This window comes from Excalfactoria chinensis, chromosome 12, assembly GCF_039878825.1.
Source record: "Excalfactoria chinensis isolate bCotChi1 chromosome 12, bCotChi1.hap2, whole genome shotgun sequence".
Lineage (NCBI taxonomy): Eukaryota > Metazoa > Chordata > Aves > Galliformes > Phasianidae > Excalfactoria > Excalfactoria chinensis.
Genome location: NC_092836.1, coordinates 15,516,759 through 15,542,261, shown reverse-complemented (window position 1 = coordinate 15,542,261; position 25,503 = coordinate 15,516,759). Strand labels below are relative to the sequence as shown.

The 25,503-nt window shown below is 38.2% G+C and overlaps 1 protein-coding gene across 1 annotated transcript in view; it reads left to right on the top strand.

The window, feature by feature from the left end:
- IARS1 (isoleucyl-tRNA synthetase 1) overlaps nt 1–25,503 on the top strand; it is a 75,531-nt gene that overhangs the window by 31,381 nt on the left and 18,647 nt on the right. The window contains exons 15-26 of the mRNA XM_072347088.1: nt 5,104–5,230; nt 8,105–8,178; nt 8,465–8,659; nt 9,593–9,679; nt 10,277–10,360; nt 14,119–14,266; nt 16,551–16,671; nt 18,585–18,676; nt 19,039–19,116; nt 19,562–19,683; nt 22,540–22,642; nt 22,862–22,945. Of these exons, the coding sequence (XP_072203189.1) occupies nt 5,104–5,230; nt 8,105–8,178; nt 8,465–8,659; nt 9,593–9,679; nt 10,277–10,360; nt 14,119–14,266; nt 16,551–16,671; nt 18,585–18,676; nt 19,039–19,116; nt 19,562–19,683; nt 22,540–22,642; nt 22,862–22,945 (1,315 nt within the window). The remainder of the gene's footprint in view (nt 1–5,103; nt 5,231–8,104; nt 8,179–8,464; nt 8,660–9,592; nt 9,680–10,276; nt 10,361–14,118; nt 14,267–16,550; nt 16,672–18,584; nt 18,677–19,038; nt 19,117–19,561; nt 19,684–22,539; nt 22,643–22,861; nt 22,946–25,503) is intronic.

Below are 25,503 nucleotides of genomic sequence, written 5' to 3'. Positions count from 1 at the left end.
TGTTATCAGACACAGCTGAGGATTGGAAGTGAGCTTTAAGGCTTGTGTCAATTGGTCTTGATAGCTTGTGTTCTGCTGTGTCCTAATTTTGCTGTTTCCTCTCAAAGCCTCATGAGCAGAGATTGTTTTGTTGTAAATCCAGCAAGTATCTTTTTGGTCCCAGTGAGTGGTCATCAGAAGCATGTTGTTTATCAAATAAGGCTTTTCTTGAGCCAGAAACTCCAAATGTTGGTTCACCAGGCAGTTGTGCTTAGACAGCTGGTAAATCCATCCCCATGTGCAGCATGTTAAATATCTGACACCATTAAAAGGTTGCAAATATATGGCACAAAAACTTGTAAATATAAAAGTACTCGGTAACCATGAAGTCAGAATGTGCCATGGGAAACTGCAGCAAGAGCTACGGCAAAAGCTTCCTACCTCTCCAGCTTCAGAATACTGGGACTTTTATTTTTGCCTTTATAGGTAAGATTAAGAATTTTTATAGCAATTAGCATGTTGTCTGAGTCATACAAATAAGATAACAGGCTTTTTAAAATGTAAATGTATCACAGAACTGGAGGTTGTGGCTTCACTTAATCTTGACTTGTCAGGCAGCTGTGTGCTGCTGACAGTATGGTTATGATGCAGTCTGCAGCAGCATTGCAGTCTCACGCTAAAGTGTTTGTTGCTATGGGAACCATGATAAAAGACTGCAGAAAAACATTGGTATATCAAAATGATTGAGAACACTATTAATTTCAGCAAATGTAAGCTGCACATAGGCAGAAAATTATTTTATACTGATGGAAGCAACCCTACCTTGTCTGGGATGTGTGTCTGTGCACCACTATAATAAGATTTCATGAACTGGGGAGGAGAAACTGTCTGCTGCAGTGGGAACTGAGCTTTGCAGGCAGTTGACCTTTCCTCTTTGCTCCCCCTTCCTCCCTGTTTCCCCAACCCTGAACCCTGGAGTTTTAATTAGGTTTATGATATAGTATTGCTACTAATTAGTGTGTTAAAAGGGCACAAATAGTTGCTTTATTTTATCTCCTTGAAGTAGAAACCATTAAGAATCAACTTGAGGGCATGTTGAAGGATGCTTGTTATAAGAGCAGATTAGCATAATGGAATCAAAGACATTGAGCTTTCTAAGGATCAGTTAATAAAGAAAAGCAAAACCAGGTATTGTTATGGATTTAAAGATACTTGTACATATTTTTATGAAATGATATGAGGCAACTACTTAGCCAGCTTTGATTTTGCTGTTGCAACTTGGTTGCCTACTATCTTTCCTGCCAAATGAAAGGATAATTTGGGGGCCACCTTCTCAGAACCAAAGGCATCGAATGCTGGGTGCTGGTCTGTCAGAGGGTTTCCTAATTCTTGCTGTTTTTCTGTTTATCAGTCTGACTCTCTTGGGACTGTTTTTCAGATAATTTCAGATGTTCAAATCAAATCCATGCTCACTTGCTTGTGCACTCTGGATGCTCTGTAGGACATAGACTTTGGAGGGCAAGTAAAATGGTTTCTCTTGTGGTATGCTAGTAAATGCAGTTCGGGGTCTGAATTTTTATTGGTCTTTGTCTTTTTTTGTTTATCATTTAGGGTCTTGATTCAGCACTGAGAAAAAGAGTAGCTACTGAGAAGGGATGAGGGAGCTTACTGCATGGAAGTCTTAGCTGTGCATGAATTCAACAGAATCTCAGATCTGCTCCACAAATGAGAGAACAATCAGAAATGTACACTCATATCTAGAGCAGATGAATAATTTTTGTCATCTCTAATTTGTTAAGCTGGAGTTTTTATGTTAGAAGAGTAAGAGATTTACATCGAAACAAGTTGAAACTGATTACCTTCAGTCAATTTATTATTTGACAAATCACAACACATAGCAATAAGTACTGAAGTTCAGTTCTATGCACTTCTCAACTGCTGCTATGCCTGTGTCTTTAAGTTTATTTAGCACACTGACCTGGGTGCCAAGGAAGTAGAAATAGCCATTATCCCACACTATTCTGAAAGCATGAACTGAGAGTTTCACAGCCTGCTGAGGCAGCAGCCTCCTCAACCTTGCTAAATGTTGGAGAAGGAAGTACAAAATCTTGTCTATGTCATTTTGCAGAGAAATTTGAAGGTCAAAGCTAACAGGAATTGTAGGCCAGTTGAGGGGAAAAAAAAAAAAGAAACATTTCAAACAGTGATATTGGGGCTGCAGCAGGAATCCTTTAGATGTGAAATCTCTGCTTTGATTTCTGCTAAAACTTCTAGAACTGTTTGCTGCTGAAACTTGACCTTTTCTGAGGTCTGAATCTATTCAGTGCCATTAGCGGTGAGTTGCTCTGTATGCACTTGTCACTTTCCTTGTCATCCCAAACTGCAGATTCAGGTGAACTTTTCGGTCTAAACCTGAAAGTTTTGCATTTCAGCTGAAGGACATTAGTGGCAGATACCTGATAAACACAGAAAGCATGCACATTGGCATATGGCAAAGGGCTTTTTTGTATCTTTTTGTGCTGTAAAGTAGGACTGTTGGTGTGGGTGGCCTTCTGTCTATTTGTTTCTTTCCTTAAAGCTCCTAAGCATCCAAACTGTGAGGATTCCTTGTGCACAGAGCTCAGTGTCTGTACTTCTGCATTTGTGCAGCCATTTTCTTTCAGGGGACTACATTAGCTTTTGGGCTTAGGTAAGTGGTTTAACTTAGCCCAAATTTTCCTGAAATTGGAATCAGCATCAGTAATGATTTATGGTTTTATCTCAGCCTCAAAGTCACCATTCTGTTCTCAATGTACTTGGGAATTCAGATGGAGAAATGAGTCGGGGATTATAAGGAAGATTGTGTGCTGACAGATCTATTGCAGTGCAGAGCTGTCTCAGGATGAGGCCAAGTTTGTTCAGTTACAGCATTGGGAAGGAAGGGAGCAGAATTCACTGCAGGGCAGCCTCTGAGTGCCCTCGCTCTCCTTAGCCGAGTAAAATCTTACTGCAGAATGTAGATGGAAGAGTAAATAAAAGCTTCCTTTGGTAGTAACACATACCTGGCAAGATGTTATCTGTTAAAAATTAACAAGAAATTAAGAGAATAGCCATCCCCAAGCTCTTAAAGGGATGCTAGAGCTGCAGTAACGTAGTGATCAGGTGTTAGTAATAGCATTGCTGGGAATGCTGTTTTATCTTCCCAGCAGAGTAGAACATGTAAATGTGGGGTTTCCTCTGGTTAGGGTTATGCTTTTGTGACTGATTTATTTACTTTAAAGTGTTCTGTCTGTAAGTCAGGTTATGCTGAAATAGCTGTAGCTGAACACAGTAAGACTAAATGAAAGGAACAGGCTCTAGGATTGAGGAATGCATGACTGAAGGGGTTTGCTCTGGGTGGCTGTCTATTGAAGTCATTCTCTGTTGGCTGTATCTGCCATGCCATGTCTGGGTGGTGACTGTGTGGTGGTCAGAATAAATTGTTTTAAGTAACATTTTCTTTGAGTGTTGAGCTGAAGATGTATTTGAGATGCGGGCTCTTTTCCTTGTGTTTTATGGTTATGGTGGTGTTATTTCTGTACTGCACCTCGAAAGTGGTAACAAATCATGGTTTAAAATGTGGTTTGTAGTAGATGAAGTGGTTTGCGTTTTATGTTCTGCTAAAAATTGTCAGCAGGGTCAGGCAATTTTACCAGAAGAGGTAAATTGTGGTTTTTGTAGCTCAGAGAAAGTGAGGGATAAGACCACGTGCCTTCTTGTGGTTAATGTCCACTTTGGGGATCAAATTAATTTTCCTTGTGTGTTTTGAGGAGGCAGAGCTGAAACTCCAAGTGTTTGAATGTCGCTGGGGGATTGTTTCTGCCTCTAGCTATGTTAAATGGGACTAATAATTTCAGCTAATCAGCGTCTAACAACTTCTGAAAAATGGAAACTAGTTTAGAAGTGATGTATAGGGAAGTTTTCCACATTAGTGAAATGTTAGGCAAATGCTAATGGTCTTCGTGCAGTTTCCACTGGTGCTGGGGGAGAGGGTCTCTTAAGGTCACTACAGAGAAGTTCATAAAAATGAGCCCTACTCTAAGAAATTCTGCAAACCTGAATGTCTTTCTGAATTTCAAGGCTGTGTATGGACGCTGTGAAATGCTAATTGCTGAGTTTAAAAGCATTTCTGTAATATATTTTTCTTTTAGAAGCGTTTAGAAGGTAACTGCACTCAAAATGAGACTTAGAAATAACTACTGGAGCTGTGGAACCTTCAGAATGATATTTAATGAATTCTGTATGACTAGTTTTTATCTACCATAGACATTGTTGGCATCAAGAAGTCTTCAGATCTCCACATGGCATCACCATGGGTGAAACTTGATAGAGCAGCTTGCGTTGATGTCAGTAGATTCTTCCAAGTGATGCTCACATTTTTCTCATGACTCTCCTGGTGCTGGGAGAAAAGGTTGAAGAGGCCTCAAAAAGACTGCTTTCCCTTATCTGTTATATGTATATATTTTTGTTTGCAGAAATCAGTCAATTACTCACCAAACCATGAGGGCAATTAGCACATCAGAGAAGCTTGGTAGACATCAGATTCTCACGTTAACCTTTGAGCTTCCATAGGATGATTAGCTTTTAACACGTCACAGAACCTGGCAGTGCCCAGAATAGGCTGCCCACGTGTAAAGCAGGATGTATTTTAATGTCATTACTCAAGACTTCTCAAACCTCCACAGAGCAGTCAACAACTAGCATGTTTTTCTGCAGGTAAAATTAAGCAGGAGGATTGTTATCCACCTTCAGCCATGATTTTTCCAGTGTTGGACTATCCTGAGAGTTTTTGGACATTGTATATATTTGCAGGGTCCATTGTTACTCACATCTTCATTGACACATTGTAGAATAAAATGAATGTCATGTCTTTCACATCGATAGCTTGTTTCAAGATCAAAGAAGGGCAGAAGTAATGTTATTCCTGCTTGAGCAGTGAATTCATAAGCCTTGCAATAGCCACTACGCTATCTTGTATGTGCTCCCATTTCTGCAGTGTTCTGAAATGAATTGTTTTGTGGATGAAACTAAACACTCATGTTCTTATTAGTTTTCTTGTTAATTGAATATAATGGTAAACTAGTATTTCTCTTGTTTTTGGATTAGGGTTCCGGATTTTGTGAGAGAGAAGCGTTTTGGCAACTGGCTGAAAGATGCACGAGATTGGGCTATATCTAGAAACCGGTACTGGGGAACACCCATCCCGCTGTGGGTCAGTGATGATTTTGAAGAGGTAGGAAAACAAAAGCTCCCATTCAGAAGAAAATGCTCTTCGTATTATGTATTTCTTGCTAATTTTGAAAGACTGCAGCAGCCACAGTCTGAAGTCTTACTGTATCTTAATGGAACGTGTATCTATAATGGGTGGTAAATATATGCTTATGTACTTGTGCATGCATTTGTATGTTTCCATTCCTTTTGATTGAAAACGGTAAGCAATCTTTCTTACCTCTTTTTTTTTTCTCTCCAAATGTTAAAATTCATCTTATCTTTCCTGGAAGAATTTTCTTTGATGAGAAAGCTGATGGAATAGGAATGCATTGAGAAAATGGCAAAGAAGAGGTTTTTTTTTCTAGTCAGTCTTCTCAGTGCATTTTGGAAATTCTGATACTCTGTTACTTGAAGCCAAACGTTACTTGAAGGTGTAAAAGCAAGTCCAGCACTGCAGAGATATGAAGATACGTATCGGTGCTGCTGCAAGTGTGAGTGTAGCAGGAAGTAAAAAAGGCGAATCAAGAGGAATGATGAAAGCAAGTAACAGTAATGCTAGGAATGGATGTTCACTGCTCAAGTGAATACTTGGAAGATGGTTGTGGTAATAGCATTTCCTTAGTGTTAAGATAGCAAGTTTAAAAAAAAACAGTTTCTCAGTGCAAAAAGTATTTCTTTTTTCCCCTCATTTTTTCCACATGGACTAGTTGCATTAGACCCATATAATGAATGTTCCTCATGTCTTGGCAGCCTAGTGCCATGTGAGATTGCTGAAGCTTCTCTTCATGTATTGCTCTCAAAAGAACACTTAGTCACATGCAATTATGCTGTGCATATTAAATCTTGGAGAAGTAGTAACAGTTTCTTATTTAATGCACAGTAAGGTGAATTCATTGGTACTAAAGTGAATTTTATTACAAATCAATACCTGGTTTCCCACAGTTTTATTTTAGCTTGTATTTTATTTTTTATTTTAGCATAATTATCAGGTAGGTGCATAATGGAATTTAATTTCTAAAGCTTTTGACTGTTACCATATTTTTGCAGTTTAATGTTTTAAGCTCTCAAATCTTAATGCTTTTCTCAGTGTAGGATAATGGGTAATTTTATTTTTCAGTGAAGCAATAAGCTTATAAAGTGGACATTGTCTACTTGTATAGGACTTGAACACAAATCATAATGTTAAATACTTTGTGATATAACAGGAATTCTTGTGGGTTATTTTATTGCTTGTCACTCACTTCACCTGTGAGGCATCTTCTACTTTGGGCACTGCAGTCCTGTGTTACAGATTTGGAACAAAAGGGTTCCATCTGTGCTCTGCTGAAGTGGGAGGGAATTCTTTCAGAGCTGTTTCCAATCTGCTTGGAGGCTGCTTTAGCAACATGGCTTTCAGCTGACCTCAGCAGTCATTTCTTTTCAATGATTGGTATTTAGAAGGCTAAAAATCCCAGACTGTCTTGGTGGAGCAGCAATACACTTCACGGGCTTATTTCTTTCTGTGAACAGTTACCATTCTTGGATTGTTATTGGTACTTAATGGAGCTGAAATAGGGAACACTTATTAAAGACTGCTACAAGATGGTTTTATTCTTCTGATTTACATGGATAGGCCTAATTTACATGGGTAAAGTGCTAATGAATGTCTTGTAAGTATTTAACCTTGACCTCTGATTTCATATTAGGTTTCAGTGATGCTGAAACATGGTTGAGCAGCCCCAAATCCTACTCTGCTTGCTTCATGCTTTGCTGACCTCTGAGTGTTTATTCAGCCTGATGCTGAAAATCTTATTTGAGTACTGTCAGGATTGGTGAAAACAACAAGTAGTGGGCAGCTTTTTTACCCAGAATGTGCTTTGTAAATGCTGTATTCTCAGGTACCGGGGTTTGCAAGATGAAGCATTTGTGGTGTCAAGGCTATTTTTTTTTACCTATGCTGCAGTTAATAAATAATTAATAATTTTAAAATCCCACAACCATTTTTCTGCTAGCAGGACTGAACTAGGCACCTGCTGCCCTCTGACTTGTACTGATGTTTATGGGGCCACGTGGTGAATGACAAACTAATCAAGATTAACAAATAGTTGGTTGGTAAAGGGATGTTTCCAGCTAGGATCAATTGCCCTGCGTGGGTTGCTGTATGAACTGCAGACTTGATTATTGTAATCATTGGGATATTTACTTCCTATGGAGAAATAAAACAGGTAAATAACAGAAAATCTATAGTTCAAAAATAATGTGAGAAGACTGATTAGTAATGCAGATCAGCAGTTGAATCAGATTGGGAAAATCATGGCTTAAGAACCAAATCAAACTGCTTTTTATCATCTCTGCAATTCATGACAGCTCTGTGGAATTAAGTAAACGAAAACCTTTTGGATACTCATGATTTCACTATGTATATATATACATATATTTATGACTAGCTGTAGAAATTGAGCTTGCTGACTGCTTCTATCCAAGAACAATCTTGCAAGTTACTTAATGTGAAAAAATTCCAGCCTACTTACAGCTTCATTTTGTTGGTGTATTGAACTCCTCCTTGTCAGATCTGTGTGTAAAAAAATTTAGTTCTTTCTGCGGCACTTCTAAATTCCACTGATTAGAGCTATAAAATCCATACCAAGATGGCGGCATGCAAGTCAATTAGAGGAGGTCATAAGTGCTTGGAAGAGCAAATGATTTAAGCTTGCAGCAAGAAGGAAAAAATTCCTCCTTCTCTTCCTAATTTTTCAGAATCGTTTCTTTCATCATCGTTTCATGGTGTTGATGTAAATCCATTGTTGAAACTTTTTGCTGGTTTCTTTACATTAACTCCTTCGTTTGCTCCAGGAGGAAAAAAACAAAAAGGTGCTACCAAGTGCAAGTTACAGACTGATTGTTTTGTCTCTTACAGGTAGTTTGTATTGGCTCAATGGCGGAACTGGAAGAGCTGTCAGGAGTGAAAGTCACCGATCTCCATCGGGAAAGGTCAGTCATGGACTGTTCACTGGTTGTGAAAAGAGGGTTGTGACTAAGTGATCTTTAAGGTCCCCTCCAACATATAAGCCTTTCTGTGTGATTCTTTCTTCTGTCCTAGACTCCGTTAATACAAAATCTCTTAAATACTTTTAAGTTACAGAAGATGTCAAAGGATGTGCCTGTAGAAAAATCGCTAAAATTAAAGCCTCCTGTCATGTCTAACATGCAACCATAATATTAACTTTTTGTACCCATTCTTGATATTGTTTAGACTTAGTCTTTTTCTTTCCCATAGTATTGATCATCTAACCATCCCTTCACGCTGTGGCAAAGGCGCTTTGCACCGGGTCCCTGAAGTTTTTGATTGCTGGTTTGAGAGTGGAAGCATGCCTTATGCACAAGTGCATTATCCATTTGAAAACAAAAAACAACTTGAAGATGCTTTTCCTGCTGACTTCATTGCTGAAGGCATTGACCAAACCCGAGGATGGTAAGTCTGTGTCACAGTTTTTGCAATGTTGCCCTGTATCCAGCAAATTATTGTATCCAGATGATCCTTTAGTGTCACATAGCTAAGTTATGGTATTTTTTCTTAGTAAAATACAAGATATTCTGAAGCTTGATGCTGAAAATGTTGCTGAAAGGTGACATGCTAGCAAACAATCTTGGTTTGCTCTTGTCAAAAATGTTGTGTAGGGCAGATGATTGGAATGATCATGAAGAAACTGTGCGGATTTCTGAAGGCAAGCAGTGTTGAAGTCTCTTCTATTGGTTCTACTTTGTTCTTTTTAATTGAAAGTACATCTGCGGTAGTGATGAGAATTTGTGCCTGTTTTGCAGAAGTTGATGGGAATTGGCCAGTGAAGTGCTTTTAGATAATGAAGCATCACTATGGTTTTAATGAACTGTCAGCTTTGTAGGCTGAGAGGTATTATTGATCGTCAGCCTAAATGTTTAGGTATTTGTGTTCAGGGGTTTTCTTCAGAAGGCTGAAAATGAAGGGAGACGGTGCTTTTGTGTGCAGGTGGAGAAGCATTTGTTGAATTTCATGCAATTACAGTGCAGTTTAACAGGGAGAATTTGTATCCTGCAGCATGAATGGTGGTAATTTTGAGAGTTAAAAGCCTGTCTGAGGGATAAGCATCTCAGCTGTCATGTAAGCTGTGTGTGCAGTAATGCACCCAGCAACCTCTGCAGAGCTGCAGACCAACAGATGCCAGCTTTTCCAATTGCATGTAACATTTTTTGATGAAACTATTTTGGAATGTGCAGACCAACTTCTTCCATTTAAGTATGTTCCACGTATGTAATTTTCAAGTTTGACAGGGTACACAGCAGTGTGATGAGAATTTCAGTCATAATGAATGGTGCACAAATTTTAGCTGAGAGTATTTAAAGTCTCGCTTACGTTGTCTCATTTCAGGTTCTACACTTTGCTGGTGCTGTCCACTGCTCTTTTTGGAAGGCCTCCTTTCAAGAATGTAATTGTAAATGGCCTAGTTCTTGCCAGGTGGGTATAAGTTCTTTCCCAAGCTGATCTGTGTTCAAAGAATACTTCATTTAAGTCCCTGAGAATTGTAAATTATACCTGACGTGAACTCAAGAGCATGTGGTTTATACATCTTAGCTGTGTGCTGCACATGATGCTTTCCAGTAGGATTTGTCTTTCCTAGAGAGAGAAAAAGTAGCAAGTCAGGATAGGAAGGGATGGGAAACAAGCAGTATGATTGCAGAGCAAATGAGATTAGAAGTGTAGTTGTAGATGGAAAAGAAAAGGGAATCAAATGTAGCTTTTATTTAAAATTGCATCTTATTTTGCTGCTGGGTGGCAGAATGTGACTCAAAACTAGTGGGCTTCCCCCCATTTCTCCAGGGGAAGATGGATTTACTGGTTGAATGTGTAACTTGAGGTCCTTCAGATATTTCTTCTGATGCTTGCATTTGTTCAACAGTCACAAGTGAAGTGGTGTGTGCTGCTGTATTACATCTTTGTTATCAAGGATGTAGTAGGACAGGAAAAAAACAAGCTGCATTTGAAGGAATTCTTTACTTGCTTATTTATTATGTGACTTCTGTGGATTTATTTCTGCATTCTGATATTTTCCAGTGATGGCCAAAAAATGAGCAAAAGGAAGAAGAATTATCCTGATCCAATGGCAATTGTAAATAGTTATGGAGCTGATGCACTAAGGTAGGATTTCTTCAAAATTAGTGTTAAATCTCTTGTAGTTTACTGTTTATATGTGTACCAGTAGGGCTGCTCATAGGCATTTGACACCTAGGAGTAGGAAGACAGTTGGTTTTGGAAAACTCCAGACCTGACAAGCTGAGCAGGTGACCTAAAGAACTTGGCAGTAGTTAGTGCCTGCTCTTTTATATCTTCCTTCCAGGCTGGTACAGACTGAAGGTGTTGTGTTGAATGGAGACTTTTTGCCTGAAAATGTCTCCAGTTGTTTGTATGAGATGATACTACTCAGGCTGGCATGCCTGCTACTGCAGCTAATCATTCGAGTTGACCCAGTGAGTGCTGAATGGTATCTGTATGGATAAGTCCTATTAATTTTCTGTTAAGTAGTTATGGAACACTTGCTGCATAGCACCCAGATCTGTTTGCTGCTTATATTATCATTTTTGAAGCAGTTTTCTTTTTCTGTTGGTAGAAGTACACAGTATATACTTGTAGTAGTAAAACCAGAAGTGGAGCAGCTTCCTGTGCGTATATAAATTGTCCTATCAGAGATTAAGCACACAGCTGAAGTGTTTCATTAAAATCATACAAATGTATAAATGTAATTATGCAGTTGCCTGGTACTTAGTCTAGATACTCTAACTAGGTGTGTGAAGTAGTACCTTGAGATAAAGGTGCAATAAAGACATGTTAATAACTGAGTATACTACTTATGCATTTCTCAAGAGCCACGTAATCCTATTTATATATAAGAAAACAGGCTGTCACACACTTCATTATATTCTACAATTGAAGGAGGCAAGGATTAGTCCGAATAAAAGCTTCGTGTGCTGGGGGTTTTTATTTGTGTAAGACACTTATTGCTGTATTGTAGATGATTTAAAAACAAAAATGGATGCGAAGCTCTTTATTTTTTTCAAGCATTAGCATTTTAAAAACCTAGTAAATGATCTTTGTGTATGTGCTCACAGCAGAGTGTCGGATAGATTTCTCAAATTCGATCAAATTGTTCTTCAAAAATAGTCAAGGTCTGTTTAGCAGAATGTCAGCAAATCTGTGGCTGGAACAATGACTGAAAAGACTTTGAGTTATTCATAGCAGAGATTTTAAATCACAAGTGATGTTTCAGCTGAAGCAATCTGCCTTTTTTGGTTTTAAATCTGAAACACCAGAAGTTACACTTCCATTATTCATGTTTTTTGCTTTCTGAAAAGCTAATTCATTTTTCTGCCTGTATACTCATTCTTTAATGTCACATTTATTTATACCTACACCCACATGGAGAGTAAAAAGCATTGCAGACCAGGCTCATTTATGGAAGGAGCTCTGTGATTCAGTTGTCTGTGCTTATTCACTGAAGCACTTGATGTGTTCTGTTTATAGAAAAAGCTACAATTGAGTTTTTCCTTGGCACTGTTTCCCTGCAGAGTTTCTTTAGCTTTTGCATAACGTGTGTGTGTGTGTATGCACACACGCATATAAATAGAGAATATTTATACACTTTAACTATAGTTCTCAAGTATTTCTAGCAGTAACTTAATAAACAGATGAACAGAAAATATTCATGTAAGCTACTTAAGTGAATATAGAATGGAATGGGTAAATAAAATAAGGAGCTTGATGGCTCAGTGAATTTAACAGTCCAATTTAATGTTTCCTGAAGCTTGTGTGCTATGTGAAATCTGTAAGAATTGACAAAAACTGGTTTAATATTTCCAGGGTTGGATAGGTGTTAATTATGTTGGAAAAATATTGTTCTTGCCATAATCCTTACTGTCCCTTTGCTTTCCTGTGTTTTGAGGTATACATCGCTGTTTTACACTCTGTCCTTAAAATGCAGAACAAATAACGAAGGCTGCTGCTTTAGAGAGATGAAAAGAAGGTTACTGTGTTACTTCTTGTGTGTTGTTCCATTAGCTCCTTATACTGGTGTGATCTGAAGAAGGTTTTGCTTTCTGCTCAGTGCCCGATATCACTAGATCTAATTAAATTGTTACAAGTCCTCCATCATCAGGTGTCTCGTTTCTCTTTCCCGTATGGTAGTTGCTATCTTGGCAGGAATGTTGTGACTTCTGAAAGTCATGTTCTACAGAGGGTGATGTTGAGGTGGGTGCAAAGGTGCAGCTTAATGGATACATCAGAGTTGGCATTAGTTTTACATCACTGCCTCCTGTGATGGAAAATGGAGGCAGTTTGTGATGCTCTTTGTTCCTAATTTCCTTAACAGCCAGCAAGTCTGGGTTTGGATTTTGCTCAAGTGCCAGAGTAGCTCTCAGATTAGGATGGAAGTTATGTTTGTCTTCTAAAACAAACAAGTGATAAGCACATATACAAATAGTGGTGATAGGAGGTTTGGTTAAATGCATGCTTATAAATTCTGATTTCATGTAAGGGCTTACTAGTCTGTTATCATGGCTAATTGTTCTCTGCTTCTCTAAATCCATTATCTGAATTCAGCTATCATGTTTAAAAATACTTTTTTTGGAATATGTTTCTGAAAATGCCATTTCTATTCTGCTGATCTTCCTGCATTACAGTCTGTTTGCTCTCTTTTTGTGTACTTATTTTCATGCAGGGAGCCCTCTCTAAAGGAATTTATGGTCTGGTATTCTTGAATACGCTGTGTCAGACCACATTAAGTTTTTAAAACCTCCTAAAAGAAGTGTCTGTGAAGATAGATTAGTTTAGAATCACCATTTTTAACGTTGAGAAAACATGAGGAAATGAGTTAATAAATTCATTTTTATTGAGAAATGCAACGTCTCCTAGAATTGTTCTATTTATTTATTTTGAAGTTGGAAAGTTAAGTGAAATATATTTAAATCAAGTTCTTATTGAAGTTTTATGATAACTGAGTAAGATTTGGTTTCTTCAGTTATATTGATAGACATCAATTTGTGTCAGGGAATAAAATGGATGGTCTGTGAAGGTGTTGTGTGGTTTGGTTTTGGTCTGGTGGGCTTTTTTATTCTTTTGTGAATTCAGCAAGGAAGTCAGGAATGTGTCCTGAAGAGCTGCTGGCTTAAATGAGACTGATGTTAGGAGGATCTTTCTGGGCAGGGCAGACTTCATGTGTAGGTGAGCATCCTTGGCTAAAGGTGCTCTGGGTATAAAAGGGGCTGCTTGTGGTAGGGTCAGGGTCATCTGAATCCTCTGCTTTGCTCTTTCAGAGCTACTTTTGGAGCTTGGACACATTTGCACTTGCAAGAGGCAAATTCTTGTTTGTCTTTTCGGACTAGTTTTCTTGGTGACGTTGATTTCTGCTGTTCTACTGATCTGTCCGTTCTGCCTTGTTCCTTAGCGCTCTGTTTGCAATGGGCCTGAAGCTTTTACTAATTGGCAAAATTATCTGGGCTGAGTAAAAAGCACTGTCATTGTCAAGGAAATAAAATGTCAGAATATCAAGTGGCCTTCTAAAGATGAACACCGATCCTTTATATTCACTGCTTATCTTTATACTGTGATAGCTTCAGATTACCTGTTGGCACTCCAATTAACTTTTAGAATATCAAATAAAATTTAAATTCTGATTAAGAATCAGCATGCAGGATTATAAAAGAGTAATCCTGTAGCACTAGGAAGTAAATTACCTTATGTTCTGAATGTAACTTGCTTACAGTATTGTCCTTTTTAGGGTTCTTAGTGTGAGACTGCTTCTTTGAGTATCTTTCTCTTGCTCTGTGGCTCTTAGAATTCACCGTATGCTTACACATTTTTGTTACTTTATGCAGTCTTAAGCTTTTAAATACTCTTGTTTTCAGGTTGTACCTTATCAATTCTCCTGTGGTAAGAGCAGAAAACTTGAGATTTAAGGAGGAAGGAGTAAGGGACATACTGAAGGACGTCTTCCTGCCCTGGTACAATGCATATCGCTTTCTAGTTCAGAACGTTCACATCCTGCAGCATAAGGTATGGATGTCTCAAGCATGGTAATGCCAGCTGGAAGGGTTTTGTGCATTTCCCCCTTTTACTGTGGATCAGTATCGCAGAGATTTAGGTTTGCAGAGAGTTCTTTGTAGATCACCTGGTCTTGAGCCTCTTACTCAAAGCAGGGCTGACTTCCAAGGTAGTTCAGATTGCCTGTACTCACACTGCAAGTTCCTCTGCACTGAGAACATTGCTTAATAGCATACAGGTTGAAAACAAATAGAACTGCAAGTAAGTAAAGAAAGGAAAGGCATTTTCAGCAGCAGCTGCTGTGACAATTTCTTGAACTAACTCATGTTCTGTAACTTTAATTATGAATCTGCATAAAAGTATTTAACTAGGGAATACTTTGACACAGTACATAAGCCACAGCAATATGTTTGCCTTCTGTAATGTGACAGTTAATTATTTTTAAAAATTAAATGTAACTTAAAAAGAAATGGAAAGGTAAATCATTTGCAATAATGCTTTGGACTTGTAGATTAAATTTGAAGTAAAAATGCTGGGTAGGTTACATGAGTTTCTATGCTTTTAGAATGAAAGGAAGATGAATGTTTCCTATAGTAGTATTTCTTCTGAATTGAAGACTTTGGATGCATGTTGTATAGGTTTTGTTGAAGCCATTTTTATTTTTTCAGCTAATATTAGTGATAAAGGTTCCAGTTTGCTTGTGCAGATTTGCATGGGAGTAAGGAAAAAAGTCACAACCTTGTAGTACACACGAGATTACAGTGGCAGTTTAATCACTTTGGAGAGCTGCCATTTGAAGCCATAAAGGCGGCTGACTTCAATAAATAATACAGTAAATGGCTGACTTAAATAAATGACTTTATCTTTTTAACAGCCCCTTTTGGGAAGGAAGTCTGGTAGCTTCAGAGCCTAATATTTAATGAATCTTTTCTCAAGATCCCTAGGCAGCATTTATCAGGCAACCTTGTGCATTGCCCACAGATGGATTTCAGCTTTTGTTTAACCTTTGTATTATCTAATGTGTGCTTTGCTGTGTTTTGCTGTGATCCCATTAAATCTTGCAAGAGCAGCCAACTAGGGGATGGAAGACCCCAGTGGAAAGTCCAGGTGCTTAAGCAAATAGCTTTGGTGATTCAACAGATTTAAGCTTTCTTTATATGCAGCAAAACCATTCCTTTGCACCATATGAGGCAAAACAATGAGCCATTGGATGTGATACTACTGAAATTGGATTTCATGCTCAGGTTTTAACAACTTTTTTTCATTGTATTTTACCTCCTGTAAGAAACTACAATCTCATTGTTCTGGGTGAAGTCTAATAATAGTTCCCTCCTTACTGTAATTACCTCCATAATTGAAGTTGGTTTAACGATTGCTGACCTAGCTCTGGGATTGCTGCACTTCTGGGTGCACAGATACGTTTTTATTCTAAGAATCTTTTCCTTTATACTGCGTAAGTGCATAATGATTGGGTTAAATAATCCAAGCAGAGTTTTTACCTGGATTCTGAGGGAACGCCAAGTACAAAGACTTATAAAACCCAACAGGAACTACAGTTTAAAAACAGCAAACCTCCCTGCCCCATCTTCACCTGGTCATAACATACCGCTGGAGGTGAGGCCGTTTGTGCACTGGATGCTGTTCTTTCTTATGGCCTTGCTTACAGTATCTTTCAGAATCAGTGAAATGTTATGAAATTTCTCAGGTGGGTGCAAACGTTGCTGTTCTGGTAAGCAACCGAGTGCACTGTTTACATTGGGATGCCTGAAATCCTGCCAGTGTTGTTTGGTTTTCTCAGTGGGGATTGTTACTTTCTTCTGTTTTTTCACCCTGCTGAAATTGTCATGTGATCTTAAAAATTATATCCTTTAAATGTCATTCCACCAGATACAATTTATCCTGGTCATTATATTCTTTGTAAATATTTCAGAGCTCTAGATAAGAGTTATGTAAATTTGAGAGCCCTACCCTGTGTCTGGGAGCTGTGATTTACACTGCGAGCAGGAAGAAACCACTGCATACTGTTGCGTGCTGTGCTACATTTTGTCTGCTTAACAGATGCAAATAACAGGCCTCCTTTGCAGCTGGAAGTGTTGAGTGGTGAGATCAGGAGCAGTGGAAGTCTTCATTTTCATTGGTTATTTCTTATGTCTTTCTGGAAGTTAATTTTCTCTCTTAGGAAACTGTATAATACAGCAGAGGTGACAATGGGGACTTATAGGTGGTTTGATACAAAGATTTGAATATAAACTCTTATGACTTGAAAATGTGTTTTGTGTTTTTATGCTGCTGATAGGATGAAGGAAGAGAATTCCTTTACAATGAGAACACGGTTAAGGAGAGCAATAACATCATGGATAAATGGATCCTTTCTTTCACCCAATCGCTCATTCGGTTCTTCAAAGCTGAAATGGCAGGTATGCATGTGTTTGGTGGGGTGTGTGTATGCAAGTTGAATTCTTGATCAGAGAACAAGCCTTTTTAATATTCTAGTCACTATTTATGAGCAAACCAACACCTCCCCCCATTCCGATGATCTGAAGTTGCCCTCAGAAGAATTTTTAGAAGCCTTCCACAGGTGTTCTTGGGTCTGGGGAAGGAAGGCATTAACGGGGTGATAGATAAAGCTGGGGTTAAGGATACAGGGCAATCCTCTTCCGTATCAATCCTCTCTTGTGTTCCCTGTCTTAGCCTGGCACGTTCACTCTCACCAAGTACTTAAATGTGATTATCTTGCTGCAGTAAATCAAGCTTGTTATTTTAGTAATAAAGCTTTAGGTGAGGTCGTCTAAAAATATCCCATTGAAGGAAAAGTATCCTCGAGCTACAAAGGACAGAATTTTGTCTGTCGGAAATGTGAGCTCTTCCTAAGAGCCCCCTTACCAAATGACAGTGGTGTGTGTTGAGTTTCATGTGTAACCCAACAGCCGATTCAAGTTTTCATGCAACTTTTTGAGGGAAAGTATGTGTGTACCTGATATCTTGGATTAGTATGGAGATGGGACAGAAATAGTATTTGTAGGAAGATGATTGCAGCTAGAAGCTAGAGATCTGTTCTGAGTTTCCTGGGGGGAGATGAGGCTGATGAAAAGGGGTATTTCCACACCAACTTGAATCTCTTGTTAAATCTGTACTGTTTCTTCCTGCTTTCCTAACCAGTCTCCTAACTCCATAAATCATAGTTAGAAAAGAGCTGGGTGTTTGCCCAGAGAGGTGTGAATGCCCCATCCCTGAAGGTGCCCAAGGCCAGGCTGGAGGGGGCCCTGATGGCCAGCAGCCAGTCCATGGCAGGGATTGGAACTGGGTGAGGTGTAAGGGCCCTTCCAAGCTAAGTCATTCTGTGACTTAGCACACATTTTCCTATAAATAATTTCTTCCCTATCGCAGCATGACTCTCCTGAGGGCTTCTTTTTTAGGTTTAAATACCAGCACTCTGCCTTAAACACATTTCTATTTAGAAAATGCGATGACAAGTGTAACAAAGCTCTTAAAGATCCATTTTATTCAGTAGTTGGTTTGATTAATGAAACTGATTCAAAATTGAGGTGAATAAACTTCTTTTTTCAAGAAGTCACACACAAGTTTAACTTAGAAAAGTAATACTTAAGCTTTCGAAGTTGGAAAGGAAAATCACTCTTGTTCACAACTGAAGGATTTTCTCATTGCAGTGTGGTGCTCTTGATGAGCTGCTTTCTAGTTTTTTTTTGACTGGTGATTCTCCATGCTTTCATGTTGCACTGAACTTGAAAATACATTTATGTTTATCTTCCTATCTTGTCAGGCTCGCTGTTACTTTATGGTCTTCTTTTCTACTGTGTTTCTTAGGAAAACAATTTTAAAAGTACAAATAATTATTCCCGAATTAATTGAAATAGGTCTCTCATTTTGAATCTGGTCAACAAAAAGATGCTGGCAGTAACTGATAATAAAACTTCATCGTATGATTCTACAGTAATTTCCGTTGAACTCGTGGTGACTCGCCGGTATTTATAGCATGTACAAATCTAGGATTTGTCAAATCCTTCACGATTAATGGTCTCTTATCCACTATCCTCTTTGCAAGTCAAATAAAAGCATAAGGCTTCCATAATGCATGTTTGTGTAGGATTAGGGAAGTAATTTGGTGGCAGATACTTGTCCTGAAGCATGAAACAATGATGTGGCCTCAACTTAATAGTATGTTTAATCACATTTTTAACCTTACTAACAAAAGTGTTTCTGATAAAGCTTGATGTTATCACCAGAGCTGTTAATGATAAAGTATTTATTTAAGTGAGAAGCTTGATGGAGGGGAGGCAGTGTTACCTACAGTAAAGTTTTTCCCCTCTAGCTTACAGGCTGTACACCGTAGTCCCTCGGTTAGTGAAGTTTGTAGACATTCTGACCAACTGGTACGTGAGAATGAATCGCAGAAGACTGAAGGTATGCATCTACTCCTGTGTCTTGTACTGTAAGCAAAGTCCAGGTCCGTGATACACAAAAATCTTACAAACAGCAGAAAGTATCATCATTTTGTTTCTGACAGTGGAAATGAGAAATTAATGGGTCTTTTTTCCTCATGGCTTTGAGGAAAACCAACCAAGCAACCAAAATGGGTGATAACTCGGTTTCTCTTGCCGGATGGGGTTGAACAAAATGAATACAGTTTGGAAAATCACTTTATTGCATTAATATAGGAAATCCTAGGAATTAAGTGAAATGCATGTAGTGATCCTGTCATGGGGATTGGTTAATTTTTTTTCCCCATTCTTTTTTTTATTAATTTTGACAAATGCTTTGAATAGGGCGAGAATGGGACCGAGGACTGCATTATGGCCCTGGAAACCTTGTTCAGTGTTTTGTTTTCCATGTGCAGACTTATGGTAAGATGATTACAGCCAACTATTACTAACTGACTTTTAAAAATGTAATTGATCTAGAAGCGTGCATCTTTTGAGTCATTCATAGAAAATCAAGGTATAGAGTTCTCTCCTTGCATGAGGAGAGGTGTATTGCTGCCAGCTTGCTTGTTTCCCACCTTCTCCTTTTCTTGGCTTGTCTGGCCAATGGTGCTTTAAAGAGTGCAAATTTCACCTGGCTTAGAGACATTCAGAGTTCTTATCTGGTAAGCAGGCACCTGAAGCTCAGGAAGAAGGTTGATATTAGTACCATTTATTTCACTCTGCTTTTTAAGTAACTTCATAGTTCTGTGCTAGAGATGCTGAGCATTCTGTTTTTGGTGAGCTGTCCTTATGCAGTTCATGAGCATTACTGATTTATAATGTACAAACAATAAAGAAATAATAATGAATGAATGCAACATTACAGGCTCCATATACTCCATTTATCACTGAACTGATGTACCAGAATCTGAAGACGCTTATTGATCCAGCCTCAGTTCAGGAGAGGAATACTGAAAGCATCCACTACCTCATGCTTCCTGCAGTGAGGTAAGAGGTTTCTATTGTGGGGTAAAGTGGGTTTTTGTTCTTTTTTTCTGTTTTTTATTATTCCAGTTAAGTCTGTTTAAAACTGCTGTGATTAGAAGGAAAATGCTGCTTTGATAACATGAATGGCTCCTTTGTGTCAGGAAGAGTTTTAAGATGGTAGTGCGGACCTTTTTTTTCCTAGAAGCAAAGAATGTTCAAGTTTGATTAAGCTCTGGTTGTTAGCCCCTTTTCCATAGGAGGACATGTCTTTAGCAATACACTTCCCAGCTTTGACAGTGAATGTGAATTTTCTCTCTGCATTTAGGCAGTGGAATTCTTGGTTTAAAGGGTTGTAGAGATAAGACGGAAAGCATTTAGGAGGAATGCACACTTCCCACTCAGTGTTCTCTGCATATGGACGAGGAATATCATTTTTATTCTTCAAAAAGTACTGACGAAAAGCTAAAATGCCTACCAATGAGGAGCCCAAAAGGATTATAAAACTTCCTTGCATGCCCTACCATTGCAAGAATGCTGGAGTTGCTTCATCTTTCAGCCTTTCTGAGCAAATGCTGATGCCAAATCCCATGTGGATTAGAATTATTGTTTTGTGTGGACCACATATGGAGCCAGTAGAGCGAGTTCTCCTGGCTTCAGATCAGGAATTTGGACCATTGTCCGGAGATTTCCACTTCCTTGTGAGAGAATGCATGATATGGGAGAGCTTTCCGGATGGATCATTTGTTTGAATGTTAATGGGTCAGTGTTTTTTGTGTTTGTTTTGTCTCACACGTCTCAGAAAGGTTTAGCTCCATGAGGGTTATATTGGACATATGCTCTGGATTATCAACTTGATCCAGTTAGAATTTGATTCCTAAAGAATGGGGTGAGGTTTTTTTGTCCAGCCGAAAGAGAATCACGGACTCATTAGTGCTTTGGTGTTACATTTGTTCATTAAGTGGGTGCCTGCACTTCAGTCTGCTATTAGTTGCTGGGTACGAGAGGGCCACACTTCTTTTCATTTTGAATTGCAGCTCAGTTCAAAAACCCTTAAGGATAAAGGAGATGACCTTGATCTTTTACATGCTAGTTTAAGAATTCAAACCTTGTAGGAATGTTGTTTCTTTTATGGATGCTGTATAACCTTTGATGAAGGCTTATGTTCTTTCTGCTTGCTTTAGTAGTGAGGGCTCTTGCAGCAAGGAGTCTGAGATTCTTGTAATGATGGAGCTGATTTTCTGTTCTCTGGCAAAGTGCTATAAAGAATGTGAAATTGAATGTGAAGCTTGTGAGTTATCAGAAATGCTTTTGAGTTCCTGGAGCATAGAAGGATGGGGAGCTGATTTGTAGGAGCTCAGATCAGGCATATACTTAGCATGAGTGTTTAGAAGTGGCTTAGTAGCCTCTCTTATTCCTGTGCTGCACTATGCAAACGTATGCATTTGAGTGGCTTCACAGCTTTCCCTTTTCCTGTATTTACTTCGATTTGTCTGCTAGAAGAATTTACTGGGCCCCCTGCATATCAATTTTTCCCTTTGCCCGATTAAAAGATACGTTTTCAGAGCTAAATTATTGTTGAGGATTTAGTTTCACCTCAAGTTTCTAAGCACATTGTTGTGTTATTCCTCTGGGAACGTTTTTCTGATGGCTGCGTGAGGAAAATACTGTTAGCCAAGAAAGAGGTGTGAGAAACTTCCTGGCATAGCTTTAGAAAATGTTTCTTTAGCCTCTGACAATATGATGGCTATGCACTGAAAAAGCTGATGGACTTGGCTGCTTTCACAACTGACCTTGAATGAATAAGTGTGTTATGAAGCCCATGGAAGTATTGCTTGGTTGCATTTATGGGCATTCATACAAACCACCAAAGCTATTCTCGTGTTGTTGCTCTACAGTGCTGTCAAATAACAGCAAGTAAGATTGAAATACTGCTACGTTGTACTATTCAAACCTTTGTGGGGATTAAATCTTACATTGTGCAATCCACGTATTTCCAAGATTTGTGCAGGCTGACATAGGTACTAGTTCTTGGAAAAACAGAAGCTTCAGAATAGGTACTGATATTTTAATTGATGCCCTAATGCAGAACATGTGGCTGTCTGGAATTACTCTTGCTTTAGCAGATTTTTTATACTGTACAGTCATTATCAAATCTGTGGTTTTCATTCCAATACAGCTAGCAACTTTGTTATATTCACAGCTGTCCTTGTTCACAACAGTACCTTTGATACAACACCTGGGCAGTTTTAAAGATGTTGTTCAAATTATTCAGCTTCTCAAGAAATCAGGAAAATCTTGTTCTCAGATCTGTTGGATGTTAGTACATTTGGAACAAGATGTGTGTCTGCTTACTAAAGGAAAAGAAAAGGAGAGGGAGGGGAGCTGCCTCAGAATAGAAGGGTGTTAAAATGATAAAGCCAGAAAAGATGACAGGACTGTCTAAAACATCAAGCTGTAGTACATAGAATTCCTGGAAAAGATAAATTGAGATCCAGCGAGTTGGTTCCATTATTTCATTGTCATTAGAAGTATTCTATTTATAATACCTTTTTACATCTTCTTGTAATATTAAGAATGCTAATCTTACTTTTTATTGAGTACTAATAAAACGGGTAATGACTCAGTTCATCATCTGTTTTGTGAGAGGTGCTAATAAAGCAGAGTTTAAAAACAGCTTCTGTATTTTGTCTTAGTGTGAGTTATTTCTCCATTTTATCCACAAAGAGAGAAATGTGTTTGTTCATTTTCCATGTAGTCTCAAGCAGGACGTTATGGGTCACTTGTAGGAAATTTCAGGGAATTAGGTGAAAGATTTTAAATCTGCTCAAACAAATGCAGATATGATGAAGCATTATAACGTTTCCTTTTTTAATTTAGGGAGGATCTGATCGACAGAAAAATTGAAAGTGCTGTTTCTTGTTTGCAGTCTGTTATTGAGCTTGGACGAGTAATCAGAGACAGAAAAACCATTCCAGTAAAGGTTAGAATTCTTAATGCTTCTTACCAGTACCTTGTGAGTATGTGATGGCTTTTTAATTTTGGAATAAGCTTGGGGAAACCGGATAATTAAGGTTGGACTAGCAGACAGAATTCAACAGTGAATTACATCAAATGATTATGAAATTACATTTGAGTTTTGTTATTTTCATTAGGAAGGATAAAAGTTTTTTGTTTATTTTTTGTTTGTTCCTCTCCACAGTATCCCTTGAAAGAAGTAGTTGTTATCCATCAAGACCCAGAGGCTCTGGAAAACATCAGGTCTCTAGAGAAGTACATACTTGAGGTAAGAACGTCGTGACAGTAACACTGAAATGGATTGTGTATGTTAGTCAGTTATCTTAAAGATCAAGGCCATAATTTCCCATGCTGTCTGTGGTAATTACTAAGTAGGTAAAATTAGTTTGTAATGTAATGAAAGGAGATATCAGTGGGAATGATGTGCAGAAGTGAAGGTAGATGGGCAGTGATCTGTAGGCAGTCAGTTGTAGTACTGAGACGTACTTCCTCTCTCAAACTGTGTGGAACTTCATTAATGAGTAATAAAGAGACCATTGGAATTGTTATTTCTCTTCATCAGTGAAGGGAAAAACATTTTCTGAATAAAAATAAGGTAAGGTTCAACTATGTGTCATCAAAGAGATGAGTTCTGAAGTCTGTGCTCTCCGGTTAAAGGACATTTGATGGTTAAGTTGGTTAGCTGAGAGAGAGAAGCTCAGTGTAAGGGAGAATAATAGTCCAGACAAGATTGTCACAAGACATTTCTTAGGAGATAAAAATACAACAAGGTCTTAGTCTGTACAGTTGGTTGGACTTACCTGCTCCTGGATGCCACTGCAATGCTCTTTTAATATGTGACCATTAGAGAAATGCAGCCTCTGCCCTACTTCTAAATCTTGATTTGGATAAAAGCCTTGTTACTCAAAAATAAAGGAAACCCTGTTTTTGAGCTTAACTTGCTGAATCTGGCTGGACTTTCTGCTTTTGGTCAGTCATTTTACAATCCATAGTATTTTTAAGAAGTGAAATGTAAAAAGTTTTTTTGTGAATAAACTTCATTTATTTGGATGTTTATAGTATAAAATAAATATTTTAAAATTCAATACTGCATTTTAGCAGCTGTTTCTGAAGGCACAAAGCCTATTAAATTTTGATTGCTTAAGAGATTGTATGTAGAGAATGCTTTTTTTGGGCTTTATGTTCAATTAAATTTCATTACAAATAGACTTTATATGCACTTTTATGTCAGTGATGTATGAGGAATCAAACAGTAAGGGGGAATAGTGAGATGTTTTTCAGCTGCAGTGATGAATTTAGATAAACAGTGATGCCAAGTTTGCCTTGGAATTTGTAAGGCATCAGCATCTAGAAGAAAACAACTTGCAAAACAATGGTATTAAGTTCTTAATTAAATTTAAGTATTATCTTAAATTTATCATGATGGTGCATTTGATATAGTGAGCTATGATGCTTGAAATTTTTCACAACTAGCAGCCTAGGGGCTTTGTAATTGCATCACTGTCCAGGAAGTACAATAAGTAAAAAATCTCCATTATAAGATTGGAGGCTTTTCAGAACCACTTCAAGGCAGTGAGGAAAGAAGGAGAACTTATTAAGCAATAATGGTCTTGCTGAGCAGTCTTAATTTTTTCTCACTGTAGTAGACATCTGTTTGGTTAGATGGTTACTTGTCACCCAGGTCTTATACTGTGTTGTCTGTGGTTTGGATTTGATCATGACAGCATCAGTTCCAGTGGCTGTACTAATTCATGCAGTAGCTCATGAAACATAAAGTTATGGTGGTCTAGCCTTAATGGATTTGTTTTCTTTCTTAAGCTTATGTAACCTCTTGTGTTGTCTCAGGGAAACATGTCGTGGAAGATGTGAGTTACAAATACTATTTCAATTATAATAACCACTGGGAGTAGGGCATATAGAGATTTCTTTCCTCATCTTGAAACGGTATGGCCCTTACTGAATGCCTGCCCTTGGATTCTTTCTTCCTTCTAATGAGACTGTCTTGAGAAGGCTCTGGAATAGAACATCTGGTCACGTGCTTAAAATCTGATAGAACATTTTTTAGTTTGAATTGGCATTGTCAAGATAAACTACTTTGCCCTGACAAAGAAAACAAAAATCTGTGTTGACGTGAGCAAGATAAGCGCAAATTGCTTGTCTTGGTGACAGCAGCTGTGCCAGCTGATGACAGAAAATTCAATAGATGACTGAAGCAGAGGAGGACCTTTTAAACTCCCAATTACGTATTACTCCAACAGCACCATTGTTCCCAAAGCCTACGTATTCATCTGCACCAAGTATCTAAGACTTCTTTTTGGAGAACGCTGGGTAAGGAAGGAAGTCATGGCTTGATGCACAAGACATGTTTAGATTGATGTTAGCGTCTTCCATGTTTGCTTCATCTGAAAACTGGAATTAAGGGATTGTTCAGAAATGAATTTTGAAGAAGGTGAACTTTGCTTACTCAAATTGCTTTGACTTTAGGTGACGAGACTTACTGCCAACTTTTACATCTGCTGAAAGGTGACAAAGAAACCCAGCAGTTTGATAAACTACTGCATAATTGGGTGAACGTACAGAAGCATGTTGTACTTTCTTTGAAATAACAAATTAATTTTGAAAGGTTTTTTTGGTGGGTGAGTTGCAACAAACTCAAGTTCTTTTATCAAAATACAAATGCATAATAAAAGTAATGCAAAATATTTTCTGTCTTAAAATTCAGCATGCTGAAGCATAATGTTTTTTTGATTGTTTTGCAATGTAGTTGTTTACCAGGGCAATTCAGGGCAATTAAATAAATGGAATTCAGTATTAGAACTGCCCAGA